Source organism: Macaca nemestrina, chromosome 11, assembly GCF_043159975.1.
Source record: "Macaca nemestrina isolate mMacNem1 chromosome 11, mMacNem.hap1, whole genome shotgun sequence".
NCBI classification, from domain to species: domain Eukaryota; kingdom Metazoa; phylum Chordata; class Mammalia; order Primates; family Cercopithecidae; genus Macaca; species Macaca nemestrina.
The window spans coordinates 139102745-139121517 of record NC_092135.1 but is presented as its reverse complement, the minus strand read 5'-3'; the positions used below and the strand labels follow the sequence as shown (position 1 = coordinate 139121517).

General features: G+C 46.3%; 1 protein-coding gene across 16 annotated transcripts in view; it reads right to left on the bottom strand.

Moving 5' to 3' along the window:
* The window catches only part of LOC105473770 (sushi, nidogen and EGF like domains 1), a 94537-nt gene that overhangs the window by 60631 nt on the left and 15133 nt on the right, over positions 1-18773 (bottom strand). For 15 of the 16 annotated variants that reach the window (XR_011610217.1, XR_011610216.1, XR_011610218.1 and 12 more), the window contains exon 2: positions 2216-2503. Coding sequence is in view for 8 of the 16 variants with exons in the window: in XM_071073753.1 (XP_070929854.1) it covers positions 2216-2503 (288 nt within the window). In the remaining 8 variants the exon portion in view is untranslated. Of the gene's footprint in view, positions 1-2215; positions 2504-10545; positions 10841-18773 lie in introns of those variants that run through there. The other variant, XM_071073755.1, reaches the window with a different exon arrangement.

The following is an 18773-nucleotide window of genomic DNA, read 5'->3' as shown; positions in this document are numbered from 1 at the left end:
TTCTGAATATTTAAAAAAATCCATAAGATCAAACTGAATGGCAAACAGTAATGTGAAAAACGTATTTATAATGCATAGGGCAGATAAAACTTTCCAGACCCTTAGTTCAAGAACTACAGATCAATAAGAAAAAGTATCACAGAAAAAATGTCAGAGGGTATGAACAGACACATCACAGTAGAATATAAGTAACCAGTAATATTAGAACACATTCAGCCCACTAGAAATTAAAGATGTGTAAGTTAAAAAGTAGCACTCATTGTTTTGTCTATAGAGCTGACAAAGCTGGAAAATGACAGCTGGGGTGCAAGGAAACCGGCACTTCTAAATGTGGGTCCTCAGAGTATTGAATGTGTAGATTCTTTTTTTTTTTTTCTTTGAAATGGAATCTCCCTCTGTCACCCAGGCTGGAGTGCAGTGGTGTGATCTCAGCTCACTGCAACCTCTGCCTCCCAGGTTCAAGCAATTCTCCTGCCTCAGCCTCCCCAGTAGCTGGGATTACAGGCACCTGCCATCACGCCCGGCTGATTTTGGTATTTTTAGTAGACAGGGGAGTTCGCCATGTTGGCCAGGCTGGTCTCAAACTCCTGACCTCAGGTGATCCGTCTGACTTGGCCTTCCAAAGTGCTGGGATTACAGGTGTGAGCTACCACACCCGGCCTGAATGTGTACAGTTTTGAGAGGAAAATTGGAATTCTGCAGGTGACAATTGCCCTTCTAAACACGTGTACCAGGACAGGATCATGAATAAGCCGACCTGAGCTATGCCGTGCCCACCTCAGGCCCCTGGGATTGCAGCTGTCCAGCCATGGGGTGCAGGTGAAACAAATTTGCATGCCGCCTGGTGCTGGGCTAGTTTGTAGTCACTGAGAAAGATGGGTGATTATACAGTGTACATGCCACTTATGTAAAAGTCAACATTAGAGAAACTATGTGCTCTGCTTTAGGAAAGCAAATGTAAGTGCTATCACTCGGAAAACAAACGAAGACGTGAGGGCTGCAGAATTGGGGTGGTGGCACCATCTAGGGGACAGGGCGGACTAGAGCCAGTAAGGGCCCATGGTGGGGCTCTGGGAGCCGGAGAGGCGCAATGAGGAGGTGCATGAAGCTCAACTGTCCATTTTCTGCTAATGAACCTGCTCCTGGAAGTGCTGCTGGCTGGGTTATGCTTCTGAGCACTTCCTGATGCCTGGCTGGAGTGACCCCATGGGGCAGATGCATCCTGTCTGCTTCATCCAGGGCTGTCTGCCCAGTGCCTAGAACACTTGCCTGTCATTTGGAAGGTGCCCTTAAAAAGTGTTTATTAGGAGGCCGAGGTGGGCGGATCACCTGAGGTCAGGAATTCGAGACCAGCCTGGCCAATATGGGGAAACCCCCTCTCTACTAAAAATAGAAAAGCATGCCTGTAATCCCAGCTGCTCGGGAGGCTGAGGCAGGAGAATCGCTTGAACCTGGGAGGCGGAGGTTGCAGTAAGCTGAGATCGTGCTATTGCACTCCAGCCTGGGCAACAGAGCAAGACTGTGTCAAAAAAAAAAAAAAAAAAAAAGTGTTTATTAAATGCATGAACAAACAGCTCTGAAAATGGCAGCTCTGCACCCAGTGCCTCTTTTCTAGGGAGTCACTGTCTGTCTTGCACAGCCATGATCCAGTGCCCAGTGCAGGCCTGGCCACAGTAGGTGCTGAGTAAATACATCTGCCCCGGAGTGGGCAGCTGTCCTTGTTAGGGAGTGTCAGCCCACCAGAACTCATCAGGCCTGCAAAGCGGCTGATTATTCTTGAGTCAACGTTTCTGTCATATTTGGCATTATCAAGGAAGAGTATAAAACAGAATAACCTTAAAGTATAATAATAATAAAACAAAACAAAACAAAACCAGAATAACCTTCCAGTTTAACCTTTTGAGTACTGGGCCATTCCAAATGGAAATCCTCCTAACACCTATCAACCCACATGCCTCTCTCTGATGCGTGAGCTGCTGCTTTGGGGAATTTGGTGTTTCCTGGAGGCAAGTGGCTTTCAGGAGCACTGGAGAAGGTGGGGGCCGTGTCCTCTTCTTACCTGTCTCTGTGGTTTTGACCACATGTTCCCCTCTTAGATATGGACCAGTGACTGTACCACACCCACATTAGCAAGTGGGGGCCCTGGTGTGGGGATACCCTGGGCCCTAGCCACACACACCACCCCTTCCCCCCCAGGACAAGTGCCTGGACTCACAGGGGATGAGGAACTGCCTCCAAAGAAGGTCACTCGGTACCAGGTGGCAACAAAAACCCAGGTGGCATTGAAGTCCAGGAGCTCGGGGAAGTAGTGTCTGACATCCTCCGTGGCTCGGCGCAGCGTGGCTGGGTCGGTGGCCTCCCGGTAGTACACATCGCCTGCACGCCGGTTGTCCACATCTGCCCAGAAGGCTGCCACCACGCAGCGGTCCTTGGCAATGGGGAAGGCCACTGGGGTGAACTGAGAAACCTCCTTCAAGAAGGAGATGATTCCGTTGTTGTTCACCTGGGAGGCAGAAAGCCAGAGCGGGGATTGACTGGGGGCTGTGGGCAAGCGGGTGGGTCCAGCAGCCTCCCTAGCCCCTGCTACCAGGCATCCTCTGAGGGGAAGCCAGTCTTGGGCAGGGCATCCCCAGGGTGGCCTGACAGTCCCCTGTCCCTGAGATGGGTCCAGCATGACCTGTTCCACCCCCTCCTGTCATACTGTGTGCTCAGGGCACAGGCTCTGACCTGCATGCAGTACCTGATGCCCTGCGGAGTGCCCAGCCCTGGTTGGCTGCTGTGGGGGTAGGAAAGCCCCGCTTTGGGTCCTGGCCTCAGTCAGTGGGGCACTCGGGCCTGCCCAGCAGCTACTGCTCCTCAGCTCTGCTCCAGCTGGGGCCTCAGGAGGCCAGGCGGAGCCCCAGTATCTGAGCTAAGCATGAAAGGGTGAGCAGGGGTCACACAAGGTGAGCTTAGGGGAGGGGTGCCCCCACTACAGAGGAGGTGGGATGGCCAGGGGCCAGCATGGCTGGGGAGGCTAGAAGGGCTGCAGTGGCCAAGTGGGGGAGCCTGTGCTTGGCCTCCAGGCAGTGGGGAGCCCCAAAAGGTTTCTGAGCAGCACCTCTGCAGTGAGATGCACATGCTTCAATCCTGGCCCCACACTCATGCCACTGGCTGTGCATCCATACACGACGCAGCTCAGCTGCCGACCTCCCTGTGCTCTGGTTTTCTTACTTACCAGAAGGGGCTATGGCTGGAATGTTTGTGTCCCCCCAAATTCCTATGTTGAGATCCTAACTCCCAAAGAGATGGTGTTAGCAGGTGGGGACTCTGGGAGGTGATTAGGCAATAAAGGTAGAGCCCTGGTGAATGGGATGAGTGCCCTAGTAAAAGAAGCCCCAGAGAGCTGCCTTCTGCCATGGGAGGATACATAAGAAGACGCCATCTATGGCGTAGGAAGTGGGCCCTCACCAGTCACTGAGGCTGATGACAGTGCCTTGATCTTGGACTTCCCAGCCTCGAGAGCTGTGAAAACTACATTTCTGTTGCTTGCAAACCACTCAGTCTAAGGCATTTTACCACAGCAGCTGGAGCTGACGAGGGCACTGGCTCTGACCTCACAAGGTGCTGGGCCCAGGTGACTGCACTGCTGGTCACAGTGGTCAGCTCTACACTGTCATTATTTGCTACTGGCAAGAATGTGACCAGAACCATGCTTTTAGAAAAGACCCTCTGGACTTCCCCTTTGGGTGAAGCCTGGAACAGGCAATAAGGGGGTTCCAGAGTGGCAGCACCTCTGCCTTCTACACCGAGGCAAAGGAAAACCCTCTCTGGAGGAAGATGGCATCATCTTAGGCCTCAAGTTATTCCTGCAAATAATTTTTCAAATACACAATCCAGGACACAGTCAAAGATAATCAGCTACCCAAGGAAGCATGATACCACCAAGAGAAATAGACAGAAACGAGAGAAACAGCAGATACTGGAATTAAAATAACTAGGTTCAAAGAGATCAATGCAAACTTTAGAATTTTATCAGGAGAATAGTCAAAACAATCTTGGAAAGGAAGTACGATATTGGAGGACTTACACGTACAGATTTCAAAACTTACTACAAATCTCCAGTAATCAGTGTGGTACTGGCATAAAGACAGATGTACAGACTGATAGAATAAAACAGAACCCAGAAATAAGCCTTTGATATATAATCAAATGATTTTCACGAGGGTGCCAAGACCATTCCAGTGAGGAAAGGACAGTCTTTTTAACAAATGGTGCTGGGAAAACTGGACATCCACATACAAAAGGATGAAGCTGGACCCTTACCTCACACCGTATACAAAAATTAACTCAATATAGAGCCAAAACCTAAACATAAGAGCTAAGACTGTAAAACTCTTAGAAGAAACAATAGGGCAAAAGCTTCATGACGTTGGATTTGGAAATGATTTCTTGGATATTACACCAAAGGCACAGTCAACAAAAGAAAAGACAAATTGGACTTCATGAAAATTAAAAAGTTTTGTGCATCAAAATATACTATTAACAGAGTAAAAAGGCAATCTGAAAACAGAATAACAGAAAATATTTGCAAATCATATATCTGATAAAGGATTAATATCCTTAGAGAGAACTCCTAAAACTCAACAAAAAAATCTCATTCAAAAATGAGAAAGGACTTGAACAGACATTTCTCCAAAGAAGATACACAAATGACCAACAAGCACATGGAAAGATGTTCAACATCACTGCTATTAAAAAAACAAACCCAGGAAAGTAACAAGTGTTGGTGAAGATGTGGAGAAATTGGAACCCCTGTGCACTGTTGGTGAGAATGGAAAATGGTACAACTGCTGTGAAAAACAATGTGGTGGTTCCTCAAAGTTAAAAACAGAATTACCATATGACCCAGCAATTCCACTTCTGGGTCTATAACCAAAAGAATCAAAAGCAGGGTCTTGAAGAGATTTGTATTTGTACACACATGTTCATAGCATTATTATTCACAATAGCTAACAGCTGGCAGGAACCTGAGTGTCCACTGAGGATGAATGGCTAAATAAAATGTAGCACATCCATATAATGGAATATGACTTAGCCTTAAAAAGTAAGGAAATCCTGGCCAGGCACAATGGCTCATGCCTGTAATCCCAACACTTTTGGAGGCTGAGGCAGGTGGATCACCTGAGGTCAGGTGTTCAAGACCAGCCTAGCCAACATGGCAAAACTCTGTCTCTACTAAAAATACAAAAATTAGCTGGGCATGGTGGCACATACCTGTAATCCCAGCTACTCAGGAGGCTGAAGCACCAGAATCACTTGAACCTGGGAGATGGAGGTTGCAGTAAGCCGAGATCATGCCACTGCACTCCACACTCCAGCCTGGGTGACAGAGTGAGACTCTGTCTTTAAAAAAAAAAAAAAAAAAAGGTAAGGAAATCTGTCATAGGCTACAACATGGTTGAAACTTAAAGACATTATGCTAAGTAAAATAAGCCAGTCAGAAAGACAAATACGGCCGGGCGCGGCGGCTCAAGCCTGTAATCCCAGCACTTTGGGAGGCCGAGACGGGCGGATCACAAGGTCAGGAGATCGAGACCATCCTGGCGAACACGGTGAAACCCCGTCTCTATTAAGAAATACAAAAAACTAGCCGGGCGAGGTGGCGGGCGCCTGTAGTCCCAGCTACTCGGGAGGCTGAGGCCGGAGAATGGCGTAAACCCGGGAGGCGGAGCTTGCAGTGAGCTGAGATCCGGCCACTGCACTCCAGCCTGGGTGACAGAGCGAGACTTCGTCTCAAAAAAAAAAAAAAAAAAAAAAAGAAAGACAAATACCATATGATTCCACCTATATGAGGTACCTAGAGGAGTCAAATTCATAGAGACAGAAAGTAGAAAGATGGTTTCCAGGTGTTGAAGGAAGAGGGGAATGGGGACTTACTATTTAATGAGATTAGAGCTTCAGTTTCGAAAGATGAAAACAATTCTGTGGGTGGATGGTGGTAATGATTACACAATAATGTGAATGTACTTTAATCACTGAACCAGACATTTAAAAATGGCTATGATACTAAATTTTATGTGTTTTACCACAATGAAAAAATTGAGATAAAAAGACTAGGATAAAAAAAATTAATCAGGAATGTAAATTATTTAATCAAAAGACATTTTAAAGAACCAAATGAATAGGATATAAGTAACTAAATAACAGAAATTAAGAACTGGATAGATTGAAGAGTGGATTTGTTGCATTAAGAAAGAATTATGGGGCCGGGCGCGGTGGCTCAAGCCTGTAATCCCAGCACTTTGGGAGGCCAAGACGGGTGGATCACGAGGTCAGGAGATCGAGACCATCCTGGCTAACACGGTGAAACCCCGTCTCTACTAAAAAATACAAAAAAAAAAACTAGCCGGGCGCGGTGGCGGGCGCCTGTAGTCCCAGCTACTCAGGAGGCTGAGGCAGGAGAATGGTGTGAACCCGGGAGGCGGAGCTTGCAGTGAGCTGAGATCCAGCCACTGCACTCCAGCCTGGGCGACAGAGCCAGATTCCATCTCAAAAAAAAAAAAAAAAAAAAAAAAAAAGAAAGAATTATGAACTGAAACTAAAAGGTCAGAAGAAACTATCCAGAATTTTAAAAGACACAAAAAGATGGAGAATACAGAAGAAAGGACGAGACATAATGGAGAACAGTAAGATGACCAAACAAATGCACAACTTGGAGCACCAGAAGGAAAGGAGACACAAAGGCAATGGTGAGTCCAGAACTGATGAAAGACATCAAGCCATATGCAGAACACAGAGTGAATCACAGTGATTCACTAGCTAGAAAAATAAAAACAAAGCCACATCAGACAAATGTTGGAAACGCACAAGGTCAATGACAAGGAGACAGTCTTAATTTTTTTTCTTTTTCTATTGCTGCTGCACAAATTATTCACAAGGAGACAATCTTAAAAAGAAAAAAACAGATTACCATTAGGGGCATTGCAAGTAGACTGACAGCTGACTTCTCGTATACAACAATGAAAGCTAGAAAACAGTGGAATCATATTTTCAACGTGCTAAAAGAAAACAACTGCCAACATAAAGTCTTATATCCAGATAAAATACCCTTTACTATGGAAGGCAAAATAAAGACAATTCAGGTAAATACATAATAAATAGCAGACGCACACTAAAAGAGATGCTAACAGATCAACTTCAAGTCAGAGGGAAACATAAGATCAGAGCTGCAAGAAGGAAAGAAGGGCAAATGAAATATAAAGAAATAATATATACTGCCTTATGAAATGGTGTAAAAAGTCTATAGAATTAAAACTCACAACAATAATATACACTGAGAGAGGATAAATCATGTCGAAGTGTTCCAAGGTCATTACATTTCCCAGGAGGAGGGTAAAGGTATAAATGAACTTGCTAGTGAATATTAATAAGTTAAAAGTATATATTGTATTGTCTAGGGCAGTGGTCCCCAACCTTTTTGGTAGCAGGGACCAGTTTCATAGAAGACAATTTTTCCATGGACTGAGGTGGGGGTGTGGGAATGGTTTGCGGATGAAACTGTTCCACCTTACCTCATCAGGTATTAGTTAGTTTCATAAGGAGTGTACAGCCTAGATCCCTCACATGCGCAGTTCACAGTAGGGTTTGTGCTCCTATTAGAATCAAATACCACCACTGATCTGACAGGAGGCAGACTCAGGCGGTAATGCTCACTCTCCTGCTGCTTGCTGCCTGCTGTGAGGCCACAGACCAGTACTGGTCTGCAGCCCCAGGGGTTGGGGACCCAAGGTCTAGGGTCATCACCAAAAGAACAGAAACTGTGTCCATATTCTATACTGATAGAAGGGATAATACGGCATGATTGGCCGGGCACAGTGGCTCATGCCTGCAATTCCAACACTTTGGAGGCTGAGGCAGGTGGATCACCTGAGGTCAGGAGTTTGAGACCAGCCTGGCCAACATGGTGAAACCCCATCTCTACTAAAAATAAAAAAATAAAAATAAATTAGCTAGGCGTGGTGGCAGGTGCCAATAATCCCAGCTACTTGGGAGGCTGAGGCAGGAGAACTGCTTGAACCTGGGAGGCAGAGTTTGCAGTAAGCCAAGATCACACCATTGCACTCCAGCCTGAGCAACAGAGTGAGACTCTGTCTCAAAAATAAATAAAATAAAATAAAATATGGCATGATTAAAATACTCAACATAAAACATGGCAAGAAAGGAGAGAAAAAAATATAAAACAGGTGGGAAATTTTGCACAAAAAAGATAGTAGAGTGGCTGGGTGTGGTGGCTTACACCTGTAATCCCAGCACTTTGGGAGGCTGAGGTGGGTGGATCACAAGGTCAGGAGTTCAAGACCAGCCTGGCCAACATACTGAAACCCTGTCTCTACTAAAAATACAAAAAAAAAAAAAAAAAAAAAAAATTAGCTGGGTGTGGTGGCAGGCACCTGTAGTCCCAGCTACTTGGGAGGCTGAGGCAGAAGAATGGCTTGCACCTGGGAGGTAGAGGTTGCAGTGAGCCAAGATAGCGCCACTGCACTCTAGCCTGGGTGACACAGTGAGACTCTGTCAAAAAAAAAAAAAAAAAAAAAAAAGTAGTAGAGTGAAATACAACTACACCAGACATGCACTGAATGAAAATGAATAAGTTTGGGCGTGGTGGCTCACGCCTGTAATCCCAGGACTTTGGGAGGCCCAGGCAGGCACTTGAGGTCAGGCGTTTGAGACCAGCCATGGCCAACATGGTGAAACCCCATTTCTACTAAAAATACAAAAATTAGCTGGGTGTGGTGGCACATGCCTATAGTCTCAACTACTTAGGAGGCTGAGGTAGGAGAACTGCTTGAACCTGGGGGGTGGAGACTGCAGCAGAGATCGTACCACTGCACTCCAGCCTGGGCCACAGAGCAAGTCTGTCAAAAAAAAAAAAAAAAAAAAAAAAGAGAAAATGAATTAAATGTTCCAGTTTAAAGATATACTATCCAAATGCTAATCAAAAGCAAGAGCTGGTATAATCATATTATTATCAGATTAAAAAGGCCATAAGGCAAAAAGCACTGCTGGAAGTAAAGAGGATCTACTTCATCATGATAAAGATATAAGAGCTCTGCATTTGTGTATACCCAATAGCAAGGCCTCAGCACATATAACTGAAAATTTGACAAAAGGAAATAGTTCAACTCACAATCATGGTGGGATATTCAATGTATCTTCTCTAGTAAAAGACCAGACCAGGCATGGACAAAGATAATATGTCGGAATAAAGAAAATCTGAACAAGGCAAATAATAAATGACTTAATAGATATCACAAATGGAACCTTTTTTTTTTTTTTAACCACATATTGGGCCATAAAGCAATTGCCAACAAATTTCAAATGACTGCAAAACTTACAGAGCTTGTTCTTTATCCATAGTGTAATTATACTAGAAATAATAACTTAAAAAGTAGAGGTTAAAAAATAAAAATTCTCATCACCAGGAAATGGAGGCAAAAAGAAAACAGAAATATAAATAACTGTATAAAGAAATATAACAAAAATGCTATTTAGCAAAAACTTGTGAGGATGTGGAGAAAGCAGAACTTCAATGGAAATTTGTAGCATTGCATGTATATTTTAGTATCTATATATAGTAAATAAACACAATATTTAGCAAACAAACTCATATATAGTAAGTAAATATACTAAACAAAGTTTAGTAAATAATATATATTAAACTCCTATGTAAGAGAATAAAAAAATAAAAATTAAGGGCAGAAGTTAATAAAATAGAAAGCAAATACTGAATAAAGAGAATCACCAACAAAGCCCAAACTTGTTTAAACTAATAAAATAGACCAGGTGCAGTGGCTCACGCCTTTAATTCCAGCACTTTGAGAGGCCGAGGCAGGTGGATCACAAGGTCAGGAGATCAAGACCATCCTGGCTAACGTGGTGAAATCCTGTCTCTACTAAAAATATACAAAAAATTAGCCGGGTGTGGTGGCAGGTGCCTGTAGTCCCAGCTACGTGGGAGGCTGAGGCTGGAGAATGGCGTGAACCTGGGAGGCAGAGCTTGCAGTGAGTGGAGATGCACCACTGCACTCCAGCCTGGGTGACAGAATGAGACTCCATCTCAAAAAAAAATAAAATAAAATAAAATAAGAAAATAAACGAATAAAATAGATAAACCTCTGGTGAGAGTGATCAAGTAAGAAAGAGAAGGCACAAACTGCTTAGGATGAAAAAGAGGCTATCATTTCAGCCCCTGATGCTATCAAAGAAGGTAATCAGAGGATTTTATCAACATCTTTATAACAATACTTTCAAAAATTTTAGGTAAAATAGAAACTTTTCTTGAAGAATGCAGCTTACCAAAACTAGCTTAAGAAGAAACAATGGAGGGGGGAATGTTAGCATGACAGAATAATGACTTTCTGGAAGAGGAAGGACAAAGGCCACCATAGCTTATGTTAGGAGAAATGAGAAGTCTTCCAGGATTCCAGTGGAGAATGCTCTCCACAAGTATTAAGTGTTTGCAGTGGTGTGGGGTGGCGAGAGTGAGGTTCCTCTATATCCTACCTGTTGATGAAGCTGAGCAGTGAGAGGTAGGCTGGAAACAAGGCCACTTGATTTGGCTGTTGTCATGACAAGGGTGCCAAGGCTATTCAGTGGGGGAAAGAACAGTATCTTCAACAAATGGTGCTGGTAAAACTTGATATCCCTATGAAAAGTATAAAGCTAGACCCCTACCTCACGCCATATACAAAAATTAACTCAAGATGGATCAAAGACCTAATGTAAGAGCTAAAATTATAAAACTCTTAGAATAAAACAGGGGTATAAATCTTTGTGACCTTGGATTATCCCATGGTTTCTTGGATATGACACCAAAAGCACAGGCAACAAAAGAAAAAATAGATGAACTGAATATTATCAGAATTAAAAACATTTGTGCTTCAAAGGACACCTTTAGGAAATGAAAAGACAACCCACAGGATGAGAGAAAGTACCTGCAAATCATAATCGGATAAGGGATATATATCTAGAAGATATAAAGTACTATTACAACTCAATAATAAAAACTTCAATAGGCATTATTCTAGAGCAGATTTAGAAGGAGCCAATAACATACAAAAAGATGCTTGACAGCATTAACCATTAGGGAAAGGGAGATTGAAAACACAAGCAAGGTACCACTTTTCACCCGGCAGGATGGCTGTAATGAAAAAAACAGATAATAACCAGTGTTGATGAGAAATTGGAACCCAAATGGAACAGCTGCTTTGGAAATGGTCTGGCATTTCCTCAAATAATTAAACAAAGCATTAATATACACACCAGCAATTCCACTTACACTACCATATATACTCAAGAAAATGGAAACATGTCCACACAAAAATGTTTACGTAAATATTCACAGCAGCTTTATTCGTAATAGCCAAATAAGTAGAACCAATCCCAATATCCATCAACTAATGAATGGATACATAAAAACAAATAAAATATTATTTGGCAATAAAAAGAAACGAAGTACTGATCCATGCTACAACATGAATAAACTTTGAAAACACTAAAAAAGCCAGTCCCAAAAGACTATGACTCTATTTGTAAGAAATGTCCAGAACAGACAAATCTAGGGGAGACAGAACATAGATTGTGACTGTCTGGAGCTGCAGTGGATGGGGGGCTGGGGTGTGAGAGCTAAAGGGCATGGGGTTTCTATTCAGGGTAAGGAAAAATGTTCCAAAATGGATTGTGGTGATGGATATACAACTCTGTACATATATGAAAAGCCACTGATTTGTATACTTTAAAAGACTGAACGGAATGGTGTGTGAATAAACAGGGAGGGAGGGATAAAGGAAGGGAGGAGCCTCTGAGCCTGGACCCTTTCTGGATGTGGGAAGTGCAGGGGTGGGGAAGAGGAATGGGCACTCACAAGGAGCTAACAGCTGGAGGGGGCAAGTGGCCCAGCACTTCTGCGACACTCTCTACTCTTGTGGTCCCGGACAGCTGTGCTGAGCCCCCAACTCCTATGCATGCTAAACCCCTTGGAGGTGCTCCCATAGGGAAGAAGGCACTAGAATTACAGTGAGGCGGTTGCAGTGGGGATGCTTAAGTGAGCTTGAGGATGGAACTTGGGTGTGCGCAGCTTTCACACCTGAAGGTGGAACTGCTATTGACATGGTGTTTCCTGCCTGCGTGTTCCCGTCCTGTAGTGTCAGGGGACTTTCGGGGACTGTGGCATGCAGAGGTAAGAGGGGACCTGTAGATGGCCTCTCCCTGCCTCTGTTCCTTCTGCAGAAACAGTGTGTAGACTAAGAGAAGGGAAGCCCACTGGAGTCGAGAGGCCATTTCCCAGTCCAGCAGCAGCCCCTGCCCAGGGCAGGACCCCCCTGCATCCCCATTAAGGCGGGGTAGCTACTGGCCTGCAGCGAGCACTTGTAGAAAAAGAGCATGACCCATGAAGGCTTTGTGACTCACTGACCTGACACCCCCATTTTGGGGGCTTTTAAACTTGATCACATAAGGGCAGTGCCCAACAGCTCCTGGTGGCCTAAAGGAAATGGTATGATCAAGAGTACCAAAGCCAAGAGCCATCTTGGATTTACAAGAAAAACTGGCAGCTACCCCTTTGGGGAAGCTCACCTTTCGGTCCAGTGCCTGAAGTGAGCCCCTGGCTCTGTGGGGTACTCAAGTCACAGGGCCCCCGATGCCTGGGCCTGGTTCAAAGATGGTCCGGCTAAGCTGGAGCCCAATGGCATCCCCTGGGCAGTGGCTGTCCAGCTCCAGCGCCAACTCTGGGAGACAGCAGAAGACCAGTGAGTACTGGGGCTGGGCTGGAAGCTGCCACCCTGGCCTTAGGACTCTTAAGGACCAGAAACATTGAAGTTTTACTGAATTTTGGTTGTTGCAAATGGTCTGGTTTGTCCAGGGGCCAGCAGACTTTCTGGGAAGGGACAGATCGAAAATATTTCTGGCCCTGTGGACCACACGTGGTCTCTGTTGCATATTCTTTTTTGTTCTTTTTGTTTTTGAAGCCCTTTAAAAATATTAAGAACATTCTTAGTTCACAGGTCATACCCAAACAGGCCTTAGGTCAGATGTGACCATCCATCCTTTGTGGATCCCAGCCTGGCTTCAGAAACAGGGTTTGTGGGAGCACGGCTGAGCGCACTCATGTACTTACTGTCTATGGCTGCTTTTTTGTGACAACAGCGGAGACCCTATAGCCTGAAAAGCTGAAAATTGTCATTACCTGGCCCTCTACAGAAAAAGCCTGCTGCCCTGGTCTGCAGTCTGGTCTGCCACTTGGAAGACCACAGCCTGAGACACTAACACCCTCACATTTGGGGCCCACTGGCGTGCAAACAAATCCTGGCCACCGATTCGACAGCCTGGGCTGCTCATGTAGCTGCCTATGGTGAGGGTGCTCCCTGACTGGACCGCGCTGCCTCTTGGATCCCTCTTGGGCCAGAACTGGCCATGCAGCCATCATTGTGGACTAGGCGACGACAGGGACCCCATGCTGCCTGTGTGAGTTGGCGTGCATGAGTTGGCAAAAGCAGCTTCCACATACCAGGCTAATGTCTCCTGACAGAAGCTGGCCTGCCTGTCTCACTGTGGGGGACACCTGCCCCTGCCCCCAGGACTACCAGTGGGGTCTCCACCCTCCAGGTTATTGTGCTGCCGTTCCAGTCCAATTAGCCCACCCTGGCCACACTGCTGAGCGCTTTTGACTTTCTGGACAATTTGCATTTGACGGTGATACCCCCTTTGTCTCAGGTCACTCAGTCATGGGTCACTAATCATGTAGGGATGGACCTTCCAGGATCCCTCCCATCCACAGGCTCCTGGCATTTTCAAGCCCTAGATCAGCCTCCTCAAAAACCAACTCTGAAAGACTCCTGCCTCGGCCTCCCTGCCTGCTCCTGGTCCACACACCATGGGCATCTGCTCCTGGTCCACACACTATGGGCGGGCAGTCTGGTCCTGAACACGGTCATCCTGTCATCCAAAAGGGTTCTTCTCTGCTTGGCCGCCCTTTGGGTAATGAACAGGACAAAAGGTGGGGCTTCTACGGGGTGACACAGACCTACCTGGAAGCCTTGGGGTTTGGCCCCGACCATTGCTGGGCCTGATACAACTCTTTCCCCGATAGCTGCCCCAGCCCACCTGGTTGGTTTGCTCTCCAGGCAGCAGCCTGGTCAAAAAGGGGCCTCAGGAATTCACACTCAGCTCTGGTTCGGCCACCTGGGTTCTCCTGTGGGGCTGACACCGTCCTGGGTCATGAACATGTGGGTGGGTTGGTTGAGGGCACTGCTAGCTGGGTTCATCTGCGATGGTCCGCGGGTGCCAGCCTGGGAGCAGGGCATCTCTGTGGCTCTCACACAGGTGCTCCTGCTGGCCTTGTGCCCGCACCGCCCTTTGACAGGTCTGGGTGTGAGCTGGGGACAAACTGGGGAAAGGTGAGTGAAAGTTCCTGGGACGTGCATTCTGGCTTCCTGGTTGAGGAGGGAGAGCGCCAGTCCTGGCTCCTGACCAGGGACCACCTTAGACCCTGGGAGGTGCAGGGGGCTGAGTGAACAATGAATGTTCTTTGCCCCTTAAATCCAGCACCTGGCAAGGTGCCCCATGGCCCTCCCGAGTCAGGCTGCTGCCGTGCTGGCAACCTGACCTGCGCTGGGTTCCCCACCTCCGTCCTGTGGATGCAGGTGGTATCTGCACCCAAGCATGCCCCCCCGTAAGTGCATGTGTGGGCACAACCTCGCTTCCGTCTTGCTGACTTGAATTCATAGCTTCCCTGTCGTCTGAGCGCCTGTGGGTTACGTCGTGTAGGGTGGTCAAAGCTGCAAACGTGCGGCGACATGGCAAAAAAACAACCAAATCAGCACAGCAGGGACAACGGCAAAGTGAATGGTGAATCTCAGACAGAGCGACTCGGGTTGCATGTTACCTGGGAGGGGGTGAGACTTGGAATGCCTCTCCAGTCGGGAAAGGGATCAAGGTACCCACCACCTTGGTTAGCCTGGAACCGAGGGGGTCCCCGGGACATGAGACTTTGAATTCCGGATAAACCAGGACAAGTTGGTCATCCTAGCAGGAGACACTTTTTTGGCTCATTCATTGCCTCTGTAATTATTGACGGTGGCGTCAACTGGGCAGTCAAACTCTTTGCATGGGCCACAAGGACAACAGCCAGGCCTTAGACGGCATCCTGGCTCTCTCAAATTTGACCTGCGGGGCTCTGCAGCACTCTTCGCAGCTGGCTGTGCCTGGACCCCTGAGGGTCACAGTTGAGGTCCTGCTGTGGGATTTCTGTGGACAGCAGCCTTCGCCCACTTGCCGTGGGAGGAGATCAGAAGGATTTGGTTCTGGCTGCCGGCGTGGCATACGCTGGTGTGAACATTTGAATTTGGTCAAGAATGTGTGGGGCTGAGGAGGTGGCTTGGTAGGAGAGGCACTCTGCTGTGCCTCTGCACTTTTTTGCCAACTACAAGAGAATACAAAGCCCTGTCCACTCTTTGTCTGGGTCATTTCTTAGGGTTGTGTTTGCAGAGATCCACCTTGAGGGATGAACTGTCGCCTTGGGGGCGAACAGCAGGCTTGCTCTGGAACAGCCGCATTCCCCAGGCTCCGTGTTTCTTGGCTGTGATGCAAACCCACTGTGCATGGCATCTCCTTGCCCCTCCATGCCATGCTGGCAGGACCTGGACAGCAACAGAAACCAACACAAACCGCTCTTGCTACTTGATGTGCCATGAGGCTCTAACGTGGGAGTCTCATGCTTTCTGCCAGCACCCATGAACCAGTAACAGGGCAACTTGTTAGCTTGTAAGAAGGGTACAATCCTGACATTTTATATAAAACAAAAAATTTTCTACAAAAATGCAACTTGGCCGGGTGTGGTGGCTCACGCCTGGAATCCCAGCACTTTGAGAGGCCAAGGTGGGTGGATCACCTGAGGTTGGGAGTTCGAGACCAGCCTGACCAATATGGAGAAATCCCGTCTCTACTAAAAATACAAAATTAGCCGGGCGTGGAGGCGCATGCCTGTAATCCCAGCTACTTGGGAGGCGGAGGCAGGAGAATTGCTTGAACTGGGGAGGCAGAGGTTGTGGAGAGCTGAGATTGTGCCACTGAACTCCAGCCTGGGCAACAAGAGCAAAAACTCCATTGAAAGAAGAAAAGAAAGATAGAAGAAAAAAAGGAAGGAAGGAAGGAAGGAAGGAAGGAAGGAAGGAAGGAAGGAAGGAGGGAAGGAGGGAAGGAGGGAAGGAGGGAAGGAGGGAAGGAGGGAAGGAGGGAAGGAGGGAAGGAGGGAGGGAGGGAGGGAGGGGAGAAAGAAAGGAAGGAAGGAAGGGAAAAAGAAAGAAAGAAAGAAAAGCTACTTGCCAAATGTAAGTAGAAATAGACAATGCAACTTTTTATATAATCATTAAATTGAATGAATATTCAAAATTTTCCCAGCAAGAAACTCTAGGTTCATATGGCATCACCAGTGAGTTATTCCAAACATTCAAGAAATAATTCCAGAGACACATAGGCTCTTCTGGACAGAAAAATCCATTTTATGAGGCTACCATAATCTGGATACTAAAATTTAACAAAGACAGTACATGAATGGACAACTCCAGGCCAATTTCACATAAAGTTGCTAAAACCTTAAATGAATTATTAGCAAACGGATTCAGCAATATACAAAGAGGATAAATAATCCACCATGACAGAGTTGGGCTTTTGTTAGGAACACAGCTATGCTTTACATCAGAAAACCAATTAATTTAATTTGCCATTAATTTGATTAATTTAAATGAACAATTTAACAGATTAAAGGAGAAAATCATATTATCATCTGAAGAGGTATAGAGAAGGCATGGAATAAAAGTCGACGTCCATTTGTGATTAAAAATGCTGGGAATGCCAAGACGGGCGGATCACGAGGTCAGGAGATCGAGACCATCCTGGCTAACACGGTGAAACCCCGTCTCTACTAAAAAATACAAAAAACTAGCCGGGCGAGGTGGCGGGCACCTGTAGTCCCAGCTACTCGGGAGGCTGAGGCAGGAGAATGGCGTAAACCCGGGAGTCTGAGCTTGCAGTGAGCTGAGATCCGGCCACTGCACTCCAGCCTGGACGACAGAGCGAGATTCCGTCTCAAAAAAAAAATGCTGGGAATACGAGGAGTAGAAGGCAGCCGGCAATCTGAAGAAGGCTTCAGACACACAAGTGCACACATCGTATTCAATGCTGAACCTGGAACGCTTGCTTTTTGAGACTAGGAACAAGTCAAGGTTTCTACCGACACCACTGCTACGAGACAATTCATGGGAAGTCTTAGCCAGCGCAGGAAAACATGAAAATGCGTCAAAAAGTAAAATGAGTAGAAAGGAGCCCCACTGCTGCCGTGACTGAATGTGGACGTAGAAACCCCACAGACTCTGCAGAGATGATTTATCAAGATTCGTAAGGGATTTTTGTCAGGAAGTTGGATATAAAGTTAGAAAATGTAAAAAATCAATTGTAGTTCTATGTGCCAGCAATAACCAGAAAATGAGATTAAAGAAAAGACACTATTTATGATAGTGTGAAAAAAATCAAGTACCCAGGAGTAAATCTAACAGAAGATGGGCAAGACTTCTCTGCACTCAACTCTGAAACCTTACTGAAAATGTTAAAGTCAACCTAAGTAAATACAGAAATGTGCCAGGTTCCCAGATTGCACAACTCAATATGGTAAAGGTATTAGTTTTCCTCACATTAATCTGTACAGTCGATGCAATCCCAGTAAATACCACAACAGGTGTGTGTATGTGTGTGTGTAACTTGATAAGCCAATTCTACATTTTACGTGAAAATGCAAAGTCCAAAGTAACCAAGACTGTCTCGTGAAAAGCAAGGTGGAAGGGCTTGTTCCAGGAGATGCCAGCCTTTCCCATCAGGCCACAGTAGCCCAACGCTCCTGGCTCAGGGACACAGAAGCAGGAGGGAGAGCCCAGGAGCAGCCAAAACGGCGCTGGGGGGATGTGGGGAGAGGCGGCTTCTCAACAAGGGTGCTGGCTCTGCTTTCCTTTCCTCCAAAAAGGAATCTGCATGACTCTACCTCGGGCCACACAAGAAGATCACCTCCAGGTGTATTAGAGACCTGAGCGGGAAGGACAAAATGAAACAGCTACAAGACTGTTGGAAAGCACTATGGAGAATTTACTACAGTAAAATTAACACCTTCTATCCACCCAAGGACGCCATTCAAGAGGATGAAACAAGTGCAGAATGAGAAAAGATATTTGCAACACTTATGACCTGGTGTTTTTACCAAGAACCCCCGGAAATTGGTGAGAAAGAATAAAACTCCATAGAAAAGAGGGAAAACACTTCAACAGTCACTCCACAAAAGATGAAATCCAATGGCAAGTGAACATAGGAGACTGGCTCAGCCTCATTCACAGAAAAGAAAAGGAGACCACGGTGACCCCCACCATATAGCTGCTTCATTTGCAGAAGCGTTGGCCGGGATGTGGCGCCAGGGAACATCCACACACACACATCCCACGGCTCAGAAATCCCACTCCTGGGTGTGGACTTGACACAAACGTGGACTTATGTGCACCAGGACGTGCCTTCAAGAGTTTTCACAAACAGCATTGTTAAGAGTAGTCTAGGCCTGGCATGGTGGCTCACACCTTTGGGAGGCTGAGGCAGGTGGATCACCTGAGGCCAGGAGTTTGAGACCAGCCTGGCCAACATGGTGAAACCCCGTCTCCCCTAAAAATACAAAAATTAGCCGGGCATGGTGGTACGTGCCT